Here is a 14,802-nt window from a genome sequence, read left to right as displayed (position 1 = left end):
CCTTGGGCAATATCATAAATGGCATTCTTTTAATTAGAAAGAATAGCACAAATGTTGCATCACACAAAAATGGACAACCTCCAATCTCACAAGCGTGCACGCACACACACCATCATACACAAAAACAGTAGACAAAAGTAAACATTCCTTTTGAGTCCCTCTTTATTTCACAAAAACAGCAATGTGTCACACAAACAGTCACAGTTTCTGGCCTCCTATGGGCCAGTGCACAAAGCCATCCACTCACAGGACAAAGCAAGCTACCGTCTCATATAAAACCTGCCTGCAAACACAAGGACAGACACACTGAATAATCCCACTCCTAATTAGGAATAAAGCTTACATTCACTTCTTTATCAATGGTCTCGGTCCCTTTTTACAAATGCCTAACATAGCCAGAAATTAAATATAAGTGTGGAAAGAGAACTACAACTAATGTGTAGAGCACAGTACAAAGAGCTTCATCACCCTACAGCCTACAGATGGTTCTAACTGGTTCTAACAGAGTGAAGAACATGTATTTTTTAATCTAATTCAACTATTCAGTCAAAATCAGTGTCATCTCCTTTTATAAAGCAGATCAAACATTATAGAATATTCCATTTGCTGGGAGCCATCCATCATGACTCAACTGCAATAACTTGCTTTGACACCAAACATGATCATCCCCAAGTTCCACCCAAATGATCTAACATGAAGAACATTAAACTTTTTAGACAGTCACAAATTGACTCAAATGATCACTTTCCCTATCACAGATTCATCAGCTCACCACAAGAAGCTATATAGCACAGGGTCGATCAAATGGATTGTCTCGCAGCTATGGATACTTCAGCAATAGTGCTGACCAAGGGAAAATAGAGACAAACTGCAAGGCTCTACAAAGAAGAAAGAAGTAGAAACCGAAGAGAAAATGTCTGCCTTATGAAATCTTACGTATTGTTGTTCCTGTGATGGGGCATGATAGTTGCCAATGAATCGTGACATCATGGGATATGGAGTCTAGCGTAACACTAAATCACAAAAAGTCCTGTAGTCTTCATGCTTGTTTGTCGATACAAATCCTCTCAACTCTTGAGTAGGTTTGTTCAACTGTAACACTGCCATTACAATAGGTATATGAACGCTACATGTGGAAACTGAGGTAGAAGTAGCTTACTGGGTTATCTCTCCCAAAAATGATCCAGCAAACTCAGAAAGTGTGATTTACAAAAACTGTCTGTGAAACTGTGTCTTTGATATATTGAAATACTTGTGATTTTCACATTAGAAGTGGCTCAAAGTGGAAAACCTGAGGATAGTTCAAGAATGCTGGTAATGCCTACATTCCTACTGTAGCTCTAGCAATTGAAGATGGACTTGGTAGCTAAGCATCGGTGTGTATTATTACATTTGATGGTGAGAATCAAGAAACGCCATTGGAGTGATTCTAGTGTGAGGTCTCTGAGGTGCAGTAAACTAGGACATCACCTAAGAAGCCCACTGTGCTGTGGGTGGGGAAGATGGGCAACCCTTCACAGTTGTAACCAGGTTAAAAACTGTATGAAAATACAGAGAAGAGAAAAAGTGCTTTATCGCAAAGATTGTGAAAGACTAACCAGTAGATCCCCAGATGTTTAGAGCTTGTGCCTCAAATGTGAGTAGAGTATTGCACTTTCTGACTATCTGCAGTGTCACATGTTTTCTAGTGGTGGCAATATAGACCATTACTAATGGCGAAGGTGATTTAACAAGATGTACCTGTTCTAGGAACAGATGGTTTAAATCTACATAATATACTTGATCATTATTCCATAAAGCAGGCATTATCTGAATATATACACAGACAATTCCCAGGACCAAATTGGGACAAGTTTATACTACAGATATAGGTTCAAAGTGTCAGGGGATCAATGAGAGGGGGAAAGGTGGGGGTTGGGGAAAGGCACATCCCCTTCTCTTCCTCAGGGTAGAAAATCAGCATCAGGAGGCTCCAAGAGCTCACTATGATAGACGGAAAAGAAGAAGCACATGTGTAACAAGTCACCAAGGCTAGCAGAGATGAGCATCCATCAACAAAGACAAACAGTGCAAAGTATTACCATACCACGGTCAAAAAGGATAATGTCTTCGCGACAGAGATTCAATGTTCAATACCTCTCAGCTGGATCTATTGCATCTGCATTCTAAGCAGCCGCCGCTTGCCCTAAGGAAAAGTGGGGAGACGATATTAGCCAACAATTTACAAAATAAAGGTTCAAGCATAAAGCTGGAAAGGCAAGAATAACCTCTACATAAATATTTAAAAACATGAGTTACAATGACTGTGGCACCATTTCATGCTCATAGCCCTTTCCCTTTACATTCATAGATACTTTAAATGATCCCTAATCCATTTATTCAACTGATCACACTGTATATTGATCAGTTGTATCCTGCTTGGGCTAATTGTCAAATTACCTGTTACCTCTGCTGCAGGGATGTTCTCATCGTCCTCTGGGGCAGGGATGATTCTCCCAGTCATGTGGCCGACACCCAGGACTTTGGGCCTCTTGTCAGACTTTGGTGCTCCCTCCAGCACCACTACAATGTACTCCTTTTTGGGTTCCTCTGCCACTGGGGCTGCCACCTCCTCAACTGGACTCTCTACGACTTCTGTAACTGCTGCTGGGACTTCCTCAACTGGGGCTGCTACAGGAGTCCCTTCAACTGCTGCCTCCTCTACCGCAGCTGGAGCCTCCTCTACCGCAACTGGGGCCTCCTCTACCGCAACTGGGGCCTCCTCTACTGCAACTGGGGCCTCCTCTACTGCAACTGGAGCTGGGGCCTCTTCTACCGCAGCTGGGACCTCCTCTACCGCAGCTGGTGCTGGGGCCTCCTCTACCGCAGCTGGGGCCTCCTCTACCGCAGCTGGAGCTGGGGCCTCTTCTACAGCAGCTGGGGCCTCTTCTACCGCAGCTGGGGCCTCTTCTACCGCAGCTGGGGCCTCTTCTACCGCAGCTGGGGCCTCCTCTACCGCAGCTGGAGCTGGGGCCTCTTCTACAGCAGCTGGGGCCTCTTCTACCGCAGCTGGGGCCTCTTCTACCGCAGCTGGGGCCTCTTCTACCGCAGCTGGGGCCTCTTCTACCGCAGCTGGGGCCTCTTCTACCGCAGCTGGGGCCTCCTCTACCACAGCTGGGGCCTCTTCTACCACAGCTGGGGCCTCTTCTACCGCAGCTGGGGCCTCTTCTACCACAGCTGGGGCCTCCTCTACCACAGCTGGGGCCTCTTCTACTGCAGCTGGGGCCTCCTCTACTACAGCTGGGGCCTCTTCTACTACAGCTGGGGCCTCCTCTACTACAGCTGGGGCCTCTTCTACTGCAGCTGGGGCCTCTTCTACTGCAGCTGGGGCCTCTTCTACTGCAGCTGGGGCCTCTTCTACTGCAGCTGGGACCTCTTCTACTGCAGCTGGGGCCTCTTCGACCGCAGCTGGTGCAGCCTCCACTGGTGCAGCCTCCACTGGGGCGGCTTCCACTGGTGCAGCCTCCTTGGCTTCTTCTACAGGAACACTTTCCACTGGAACAAATGCTTCCACCTTCTCTTCAACCACTTCGACTTTCTTCACCTCCAAAGCAGAGGCAGCTGCCAGCAGGTCCGGGCTGGCCACTGCAACACAGAACCCATCACCCAAACATCACTCACTCTCTTATTAAAAAAAGACTTTCACCCTCTTCAACATTTTGGGCATACCACTTACTCAATAAGATTTTTTTCTGGTTAGACATACCCAAAGTGACAAAAAAAGGAGTTCTGAAAGAGAGAAAATAGCGGTAATTAGCCATGCTAATTTGAGAGTTTTAGTATTCCGTGTACAAATCCCAAGAGAGGGTAAAACACATTATTGTTTGGTAAGTTGTTCAGTTTGAGCAGGAGCATTACTCTCAGTTGACTGTCTCAATGAGGAATACTACATCCAAATGGAAAATTCTGATGGTTTAGGCATTTTATTGTTCTGTGCCCTTCAAAATCTTGTTGTTTGCATCAGATATCATGCAATTCATGTTCCCCAGGTGTACACAGACCTCCACCATGCACAGTGGCATTGCCATACTGCATGCATCACATGGTGTCCAAAGCAGCAGTTCAAAACAAAACAGTTCAGCCATTACCACCAGCATAAAAAAGGAACAAGAATTGTTGCACATATTTGGGAATCGGTGCAAAGCTAAACACATTTGACCTATTCTGCTGACAGGCTATGTAATGTACCCCACTAGTGCATTCAGTGACCGCAGGCGGGTGGACGGTGTTGAGTGGGTTAGTATGTAGCCTACATGTGCCAAAGTAAACCTACTACTGCATACAGGGAAACAGACATGGGTGCGGATAGCAGGCATAGCAATGGAACCATGTGTACCATGATGATGGGAAAGCCTAAGAGGAACCCCCTAACCATTAAACATGAAGGGGAAATGTGGAACAAGAATATGGAGCAAGAGTAGTTAACTGTAGCAATAGTGTATTTAAGAGATCATGGTATTGACAGAGTAAATACCCCATATCTCTTGCGAATAGAAGACATTATAATGGCTGTGTACATAAATTATCCAAACACACAATGAAATGCGCTATTGTATGTTACACCCAACCTATTCTTACAAAGTGTTAAAAAGGCCTTCCTGCCAAATATCACAAAGGAATATACACACCAGATGAGATATTGGTTTGATAAAAAAAAAACATTTTAGTTGTGTGTGCTGGCCTAAGCTCAAATATTTGTTGACTCAGGGGCAAGTGTCAGTGTAGCGTTTATCTCTGTTGGTTGTTCATAGTAAATATATACTATAATATTACATCAGAAATCTAATATTATAGTACAGAACTACGTCAAATGTACAGTTCCATAACATTCGCTTCCCTTTAACTTAAGGGAAGCGAATGGTTTGTCACATTTTTCCATCCGATGGAGGCCACTGTAGTTTTGGAAAGACCGGAGGTTTTCTGCACCCTAAAACCCTACAAGCATAGCCATGAGCGCAAGCAGACCAAATTCAGACAAATTAAACACGGGAGCGTATTTTTCCAGTTTGACAATACTTTTATTGTATGGCTCGTGGAATTGTCTTGATCATTTTAAACTACTCATTGCTTTAGCCAGTATTCATTTTGTTCATTTTACACTACTCACTGCTTTAGCCTTATTCGTTATGCTTAAGAATAAAAACACACTGCAACAGTTACAGAGTTCGCACAGGTTTCAGAGTTGTCTCATGTATCACACAGCTGCATAATAAATACAGCGGGTAAAATTAACAGAGCTTTAACATTACATTGGCGTGTACCAACTCAGTGATATCTGGCAGAGAAGCATAAATTAAAGAGGCTTAATAAAATACAGTTGCAACATCTCCTCATCTTCTGAGTATTAGAGGCTGGTTGCGGCCTGGGCCAACACAATGCAAACAAAATAACATACTGTAGCATTTAACTGTTTTCCTGTTTGTTTGTTTGTTTGTTGGTGCATGCAGCATCGGCCTCTGAGGTAAGACAGGTGAAAGGTTAAAGTTCACAGCTCTGTGAGGTCACCTGAGCTTTGTAATCAGAGTGGTGAGGGGTGAGTGGCAGTGTTTGAGAGGAAGAAGGGACAGACAGGGAGAATAAGGTGGTTTGGAGGGAAAAGCAGCTGTTTGGTCACATATCACCAAGGGGGTCACAGTGATTTGCATTAATAATGCATTTCTATTCTTACCGTCACAAGGCCACAATGGGCCACAAATGTATCCCTTAACTGCCCAATGGCACGTCTCACAATGATGACATCACTGCCACTTACTAAAGGGTCACACGATGGTGTTTGTCTGTTTTGTTCGAGAGGAAACACACAAAGCCTCACTGGTAAATGTATTGTTAGCGCTCTTACCCTCTCCATAGCTCATAATATTATGTACATGGAGAGAGCCAGGAGAGACTTTGCAAATCACTACATAGAAATCATATACCCCACACACAAAACAAAAAATAATCTTGTGTGAAGGGGGGAAATAACAGAATAATCTACTCTGTCTTCTCGCTTTTCACACGTTCATAGGATCAGCTGTCATTACACATCCGCCCTCTTCATGAACTCTAATAAATAAAATTACGTCTCGTAAATATATACTTCAGGAAAAACACTAAGGATTTATTCTTTCTTGAGAAGGACTCTGATATCTGAGGCTAGTCTCTCAAGTGCTGAAGTGGTTTGAACAGGTGGAACAGTTTTAGATTCAGTTGTTTATAATAGACTCGGTTGTTTATAGTTATGTGGTAGGGTTAAAGGACACTGTAGACCTCTCTGCTGCTGGGCTGTTTGTGTTGGGCTGTGGGTGGGTGGGTAACTGACTGACTGAGTGTGTGTGTGTGTGTGTGTGAGTGTGTGTGTGTGTGTGTGTGTGTGTGTGTGTGTATGAAGAACCTCAGGCGTCAGCAGCCTCTGGGGCTGCCTCCTCCTCGGAGGGAGGGGCCGTACCGTTGCTCTCTGCCTCCGGCTCTGCTGCTACAGCGACTGCCTCCTCGGCAACTGCGGGCGCAGCAACGGCCTCGGCCGCCTCTTCCACTGCCTCCGCCACTTTCACCACTTCTTCTGCTACAGCCTCCACTTCTTGGGCCACCTCGATGACCTCCTCTGCGACCTCGGTGATGACCTCTGCCACTTCAACCACGGCCTCAGCGATGGCCTCCACCACAGTCTCTTCAGCTGCTGGCTCTGTCTCTGTAGCAAGCTCCGCCTCCTCAGAAACAGGCTCAGGGGCTCCATTTTCCTCAACTGCAGCAGCAGCCTCCTCCTCTACAGCCTCCTCCTCTACAGCCTCCTCCTCTACAGCCGCCTCCTCTACAGCCGCCTCCTCTACAGCCGCCTCCTCTCCTCCCTCCTCTGCTGCCGCCTCCTCTCCTCCAGCCTCCTCCTCCTCTCCTCCATCGGCTGCTGCCTCAGCTCCCTCTCCTGAAAGAGTGAGAGAAAAAAATAATCAAAAAGGATACAATTTCTCTTTAAACCACCACACAGTCTGAGTAAGTCATGCCTTAAATAAGAGGATACCCTAATGCATTCGCAGGTGTGAGTGAACTACGCTACCCTTTCCTACGCTTAATCCTACCAAAGAGATGATGACTGAGCTATAAGTGTATACGAAAATGACAACTCAGGACAAAAAAAAACAACTAAAAAAACAGGATTTGTATGTTGTTTTAATGTATAGATTTTCCTCTGGTAGGTTCTTCATCTCTGTATCCTGAGCTGTCCTACAGACTCGTACCACACCCACTCGCAGTCACACACAGCACCACACACCCCCATGCCACGCCAACTCCTCTTACCAGCACCTTCCGCTCTTACCAACCTCCACCTGGAAGGAGCAAAACCCGAGCAAAGCAAATCACTGCAGCAGAGAATTCACTACAGAACCACATGCAAACCCAAGAGAGGGAGGAGGGGAGGAGAAATGAATAAAAGACAGAGGGAGGGGAAGTCAATCAAAGGAGGAAGAGGGAGAGACAGGGTCAGGGTTAGGGGGGAAGGTTGAGGGTATAGGGGCGGGACGGTGGATAAAGATGGCAAGCCTTACCATCCAATCAAAGCTACCAAACAGTCCCTGGAAACCCAATAACACAGTCCAACAATAACACAGAGACAACCCAGGTGGTTTGTGCGTGTTTGTTTAATGTCAAATTGCGGGAGGCTTTTTATTAAACATTTATCCATTAACATTTAACATAACTTAATGCAGCCATTAAACACCGGTTAATCAAAGGAAGGATATAGCACCAGGTCATAAGGAGAGGGGAGCTGTGAAGCATCCAGTAGAGATCTTTCAGACAGACAATGAACTTGAATGTATGGTTATAGCAGGACTCGTTCTGTCATTAGCAGTACAGGTGAAGGTAGAAAGAAGAAGAGGATTTTCCCCCACATTCATCCAAAGAGTCCAGTCTAAAGTCCCAAGAAGACGAGAAGTCAATCAGTCTCAGGGGACCGTATTTAGTTTTACACTGAAAAGAGTAAAAAAAAATAGGAGAGAGTTAGCAAAGTGGGGAAAGAGAACCTTAGTTTTAACAATTTCTAAAATTCAAGTTCAACTTCATTGGCTATGCTAGTAAATGCCCTACAGTCAAATCTCTTCAAATGACTGCTTGTGTATTGCACTGGTAATGCCAACTGAGTGTTAGCATTCTAAGTCTACGGGCAAAACACCCTTATCAATAGCGCACTATGATAAAATCACCTGTTGTCTGAGTTTGGCATCAGTGTGGACTTTGAGTTTGGTAGCGAATACAAAGGTATTAGAGGTTGGGGGACAGAGAGGATTGAAAGTGAGAAAAAAAGAGGCATTGAGGGGCGGCACATTTCGGGGCGGATTGTCCAATAGGGAATACGGTCAAGGAGGGAAGCCCCGTGTTCTGATTAACAGGTTGTTTTTTTTTGACAATAGGATCAGGTTAGGGCAAATGGGGATGGGGTCAGACAGAAAAAGATGGCATTCCACAGAATCCAAGAACAACTCCAGTAATAGTAACCTTATCGTGGTACCATAGTCAAAAGCTTTTTTGCAGAGGAACCCATTGGAGGTCATTTTAACACAACCCTTCACAGATGGTTCAGCTCTTCACATCTACTTCTATCACTGTAAAACCAATAGTAATTTAACTCAATGACGCCACTGAGATGACTACACACATCTCTACACTATAGTGTCAATGAGCAAAAATCTAATCTGAAATGTAAATCTGATCCAGGATGTTGTTCGCTTTGCTAGAACAAATGGCTATACACTGTCCTATATCCAGTGTCTTTAGTCTGTGTTGCTGATATACTCATTGGGCTGAGCACTTATGATTACAATGCTGATCAGATGAAGCAGATCACTCAGCCAGACATTAATCAGAACAGGGAGTCCTTCGCGTGAGAAAGTGATTGGTGCGCTGCAGTGACTAACCAATGAGGATTCAGGAACCTGACAACGAGTGGAGTGGAGTCATCTCAAATAAGCATAGTCACAACATCATTCCACAGCTATTGGCCGATTCAAGTATTTCCAATTTGTGGGAGACTCCACCCATTTCATAGCTCACGAATCCCCTCTTTTTCACAACATTGGTTGTCAGGATTCTGGGAGGTGTGGTTTTGTGCATGTGGCGAGAAAGAAACCTAGTTTTCAAAGTGCATCTATAGAGAAATATTAGTGAAGTTTCATGGCAACCACAGAGAGAAAGAGAGTGTGAGAATAATCAAATCCATGCAATGGTGTCCTAAGTCAGTGGTTCATTGGTCATTCAGAAGAACATCATTTTCAGGCTGTGAGTGATTGTAACTGACAGACATCGGGTCACACATAGGAACTCACCCTCCTCTTCCTCATCCCTGCCTGTGAACACACACAGAGAATCACAGTGTCACAGGTTGACCGGGAACGGGTTCATCTCTGAAACATTTTCGGCGGCTGAGATGCAGCTATGAATACATGGTTAAGTCTGAATGGTTTATGTTATATGATACAGGCACTGTGGTCACGTGTGCCAGGATGTAGCGGCCCGTGCGCCTGTGTGATGATATCAGTTGGGAGGAGGGGGTCATGTTTATTGTTATGACAAGGCTGGCTGCCAAAATAAACTTCCCTTACAAGTGGATAACTCAGTTACACTAGTCCCTAGTGCAGTTGTCCCACTTGGACCTGCCCCAGTGTAAACAAAAATAACGGAAACTCCCAGACCAATGTCAATGACATAATAGCTGTCTGCATGAGCACAAATCGAGGAACTGGGACGAGTGAGTGTTTTTGTTTAGAGGAAGTGATTTTGGCCGAGGCGTAAAGGAGTAAACAGTGGGATGACGAGAGAGATATGAAGGGCTCGGCCTCTGACAGCGGTCTGGCTGACCACCGGCCTACGGTTGCCCTGGATGGAGAATGTGAGAGAGGGACAGTGGGGCTGGCTAAAGGGTCCAGGGTGGTCTGAGGTGGTCAAAATACCAGCCTGATAACAGCTCCATCTCTCTCCACACTCACTCATTCGCCTCGCACACGCTGACCCGGCCTGATGCTCCTCTCTCTGTCATTAATAATCTGACAGGAAGAAGAAGATCAGGGGCATAGTTAGGCTGTGCCAACCTCAGTGCCACCCTCTATGAGGCTCAGTGTGTGTGTGTGTGTGTGTGTGTGTGTGACCCCGCCAGACTAAAGCAGCCACTCAGCAGGATACCTACTGCCTGTCTCCGTCTCCCAGAGAAAAGACAACACACACACGGAAAACCACAGCTACAGCTTTAAGAGCAGTCTGAGCGTGCGTGCGTGTCTGAGCGAGTGTGTGTGGTCAGTGACATTCGTTGGACAGGCTGAAATAAGAAGAGGATTATCCTGACCGCCAACTTTCCCACAATCCCTTGCTTGGATGACACTGCCAAAGATGACTCATCGATGGGGGGCCATGACGTGTGTGCGTGTGTGCATGCATTTACAGGCATTTACTTTTCAATGTGATGTAACAGCTATCTGAGGTATGAAGACCAAGGTGTGTGTGTCAGAGCGAATGGTAAGGGGGGACAGGTAAGGGGGGACAGACTTACTCTTGGGGGGCCATGGTTTGGGCACCCATTCCGTCTTGGGTCGAGTTGAGACTTCTAACACCCGTTCATTAAATCTCTCGTGATCCGATGTCAAGGTGCTGTATGTCTGTAGAGAAAATAATAGCTTCTCATTTTCAAAATTCTAAGAGTAATATCTTCAGTTCGGTTATTAGGTCGATTGAAAATCGATAAGACCAAAGTCAAAACAGACAGGTACTCACGTAGGCGATGGATGCGGCGAAGGCCCCACCGCACAGGAGGGCATAGACGATGTTCTCCCCGGTCCCGCCGGGCATGGACGACATCTGCCGCCGTGGCATCACTGCAAGGGTCAATATTCGACTGTTAGACTTCACAGCACAAATCACACACCTTTCAGAGAAGAATCTGTGTGTGTGTGTGTATGTATGTATGTATGTATGTATGTATGTATGTATGTATGGGGGGGGGGGTATCATCCTAGATACCCCCAAAACCCTCCAACTACCAAAAGTACATACCCCAAACCCTCCCCCACATCAACCTAGAACCCACACATCAAACTACATACCCCCAAAATGAACCTACATACCCCCAAACCCTCCCCCCACATGAACCTACATACCCCCAAACCCTTCCCCCACATGAAACTACATACCCTCAAACCCGGTGACTTTAAAAAGATAAAGGTAACAAGACAGGCCTAGCGTCACAAACCAATCAGCTGTGTCACTCTCAGAAAGGGAGGCACAAGGAGGTGCTCCCTATCCCGATCCCTAGCCTGTTATTGGATTGTGTGCAGAATAGGTTTAGGTGGCCAGATATATGCCCGTCAGCGTTCATTTGCCCCTGACTGAAATAGTTTGCCTCCTCCCGTCGAAGGGCTAACAACACTTGGTAAAAGAATCAGGGGACATATCATTTTGAAACATTGAAATAGGCCTAATGCCTGGGACTGCAACGTAAAAATAACTTCTCACTGAAGACATTTTAATGTGTGATAGGCAACCTAAAAAATAAGGCCAGGTGACCAATCCCCAAGCCTTCACATCGTCTATACTGGTTGCATATTTGAGAAAATGCATCTCTGTCCTTCAGCACAGTTCCGAAGACTCCAGAACGAGCTGCAGAGTAATTTGACGCTGTTCTTCAATTTGGCTTGCTCTCAGTACCATGACATCAGCAGACAGCCACTGCAGTCCAGCCTTTGCTTACTATTCCCAGATCGCTAATGTGATAAGGTCAGTTATCTCTGCAGACAGGCACACAAATGCACCATAGACACGCACTATACAAAGACACACCACAAAGACAGACACAAAACCCATACAACACAAACGCAGATGTCGAGACAGACACCACAGTCATATGCACACAACAAAAGCACACAAATCTATTACACAAACAGTACAGCAAAGTAACCCTCAAGGGCAATGTCAAATTATCCAGTTTAACTTCTACTGCAAATATGCACAGTATTGGCAACCAGGAGAAGGTCCACATAATATGAGATTATAATGAAAACAGATAATCTTTGTTCTAGTCCCATTGGAGGAACACCCCAGAGAATTAGGCTAGGATGATATTAACCCCTTTAAAGTGTACCAGAACACAGGTTCTCTTCCCTTAGGAATACTGTGACCACAACAACAACAACGCAGGAACCATTTTAACCCCTTATACTCTCACCCAGTTAATCCTGTCACTGAGGCTCTAGCCCAATACAACCACTCTTATTTATACAAGCTAATCCAATAAACCCTTGCAGACTTTCTGGGTTAAGGTGATGAGGATCATGAGTGAGGGATGTCATAGGATTAAGACATGATACCTTCTATGTGCCTCAGTGGTGGTCAAGGTGGGGTAGGGTAGGCTGGGCAGGGGGTGTGAAGTGGTCCCACATGGGAGCAGAGGTGCACAGAAGTGCATCAGGAGCTGGTGTTGAGTAATCTCATAAGAGGCCACCAGTGGTGGCTGACAGCAGGACACCAGACATGCTCACCTTTGTGTGTGTGTGTGTGCGCAAAACCTCAAAGCACGTCACATGTTGCTATGTTACTTATCCCATAGGCATTTGAGAAAGCAGCTCAACCACTTTCTGCAGTCACCTAAAAGCAGTCCTCTCTGACTGAGGAAAAATAAAAGTAGGCTACACTGGAAAGCACAGAAATACCAGGTGGTGTTTTATCCCTAACATCTCACACATTTCAATGGTTCACTGTAGCTCTTTAGACAGGCAACACACCATTATCCATCCAAATGTGTTCCAGATCATTCTGTCAGTTTAAATATAGGCCTAAATGCCTGAAGTAGCCCCAAGTAATGTAGGCTATATATAGACGTCATGTCATATCATGCCAAGGTGTTGTAATAACCATTCTTTGTTCAGGAGAAATATCGCAATACGCGCACATAGAGGGAGCCACTTTCGCTGTGAGGCGCGTGCCTTTGCCCGCAACCTATACATTACACCACCGTCACACGTTCTCTACCACGTGAGCGACTGCAGGAACCATATTTCCTGGCCACCCTTGATCTTATGAAGGTCACATTTTAAGAGTGTTTAAAATTGAAATAAAACATTATGTAACAAAGCTTCAGTCAATGAACTTGGCCAAATTCAAGACCCCGTGTTTCCTGCCTATAATATGGGTAAAATGTATCCTATGGACATTCAGCTAAGCGCCTAGGCTACAAAGTAGCAAGCTGGCTGACAACTGCGACAAGGAACCACATCAAACGATTGGAGAGGATTTAAAGATGTGTTGGCACAGTAGGCTTACTGCAGAGTCTGCATAGTTACACGGTTGCATTCGTTTCGTAACAAATACTAGGCCCACCTCGATGGGTCACTTTGAGCAGGAGAGATGCATTTAAAAAGGTAGAAAACATTACTTTCCCCTTTACAGTGTGTTGTGTAACAACTCGACGCTACAATAAGGTTACGCAGGGAGAGATTCAGAGCATCATCGCCATGTTGCCCAAAATTCCAATTGACCTTCACTTCCCCTGTCCCACAACACCGGTGCCATCTTTTACATTTTGGATGCGTTTGGTTCAACAAAGCCATAACGCATGAGGACAAAATGTTCTATTCTGAGAATTACGCATGGGGCTAGCCAATCCCAGAGGAGAATGGAATCAGAAATCGAGGCTACAATAAGCTACAGATGCAGCATTCCACCATGTGAAAAAAGATAAGATCACATCTCTGTTGTCGACCGATTATATGACACTCACCATCTCTACATAAATGTTGAGCTGATTTCCGTGCCAAAGGCCCACACCTTTGCCAGGCCGTTCTGCAGAGAAACATCGCGGCGCTCTATCCAACAGCTACAAGAGGAATGCAGCGTGCGCTGGAGCAATGGCAGATTGAATGGTTGTCGCTGTGGCGGGGCTGGTCGGGAGCTGGCCGTGTATGGAGAGCAGAACCCTGACTTGCTCGCGCCAGTTGCGTTGCGGACTTCCAGAGAACGCTGCTTCACCTCCCCTTTTTCTCACGCACGTCACGCACAGGGAAAAGGTCAAACTAGGCACGTGGACGTCACATTAAATAATGTAATTACAGTAATTTAGTTTGTTGTTTGTTTAGTTAGTCAGTCTTGTCAGATATTAATTAAGTTGTATCACGTGAATGTGCGTGCGTGTGGCTTATTCAATTTACGCACTCTGCAATAGCTACAACAGCCTTTCTCCTTTTTTAGATGGGGGATTCAGGTTCACATTTCAATAGATTTGATATTTAGTAATAACCATTCTATTACATTAAGAATACATTTTTAAAGATAAATCTTTTAATAAAAAGACTGTCGGATCCGTGTTCTCTGAACGAAAATATACGGCAGGTTCCGAGATTTAGACTTCCGGCTTCGTTTTCGCGACTTCAAAATAAAACGTCCAGGTACGAGATCAGCGCTGTATAGGCCATTGGAACCCATTGGAAAGTGATGGGATCACAATATTTTATCATATTTTTCATTAAAATAAGGAAATATTACGTAATATAAAGTATACACAATTTATACAAAAAGTCATTTTTGTATAAATCACTATAATGTACATATTCAAGCAATTACATGTAATTTTACATAGGGCACCTATAATGGACTCTACCGAAATGTGTTTGGATCATTTGAACTCATCTCTGGTACCAGTCTACTAGGCAACACTTCTAGAATATGGATCAAGTGAGTTTGAAACTAAAGGGGGTGTCTAACCAAGTGTTGATGGCTTTTTACTGTGGCCATACAGCTTAAAGTGCCCTA

At 45.1% G+C, this 14,802-nt stretch overlaps 1 protein-coding gene across 4 annotated transcripts; it reads right to left on the bottom strand.

The window, feature by feature from the left end:
• Positions 1 to 144: 144 nt before the first annotated feature.
• mgarpa (mitochondria localized glutamic acid rich protein a) lies at positions 145 to 14,024 on the bottom strand. 4 transcript variants are annotated; one of them, XM_083686447.1, is made up of 9 exons: positions 13,775 to 14,024; positions 10,777 to 10,877; positions 10,556 to 10,661; positions 9,339 to 9,359; positions 6,837 to 6,940; positions 6,467 to 6,806; positions 2,447 to 3,624; positions 2,137 to 2,185; positions 145 to 1,983 (listed from the first exon to the last, which is right to left on the bottom strand). In XM_083686447.1, the coding sequence occupies exons 1-8, from the start codon at positions 13,848 to 13,850 to the stop codon at positions 2,150 to 2,152; spliced, it is 1,962 nt and encodes a 653-aa protein (XP_083542573.1). In that variant the 5' UTR covers positions 13,851 to 14,024; the 3' UTR covers positions 145 to 1,983; positions 2,137 to 2,149. The 4 variants fall into 4 exon arrangements, with proteins under 4 accessions (XP_083542573.1, XP_083542571.1, XP_083542570.1 ...); XM_083686445.1 differs by having other exon boundaries at positions 2,440 to 3,624; positions 6,467 to 6,940; XM_083686444.1 differs by having other exon boundaries at positions 6,467 to 6,940.
• Between the last annotated feature and the right edge of the window lie 778 nt (positions 14,025 to 14,802).

The sequence above is a fragment of the Argentina silus genome (genome assembly GCF_951799395.1).
Source record: "Argentina silus genome assembly, chromosome: 15".
In the NCBI taxonomy this organism is placed as follows: Eukaryota; Metazoa; Chordata; class Actinopteri; order Argentiniformes; family Argentinidae; genus Argentina; species Argentina silus.
Note: the sequence above shows the minus strand (reverse complement) of the source record. Positions and strands in the feature narration are given on the sequence as shown.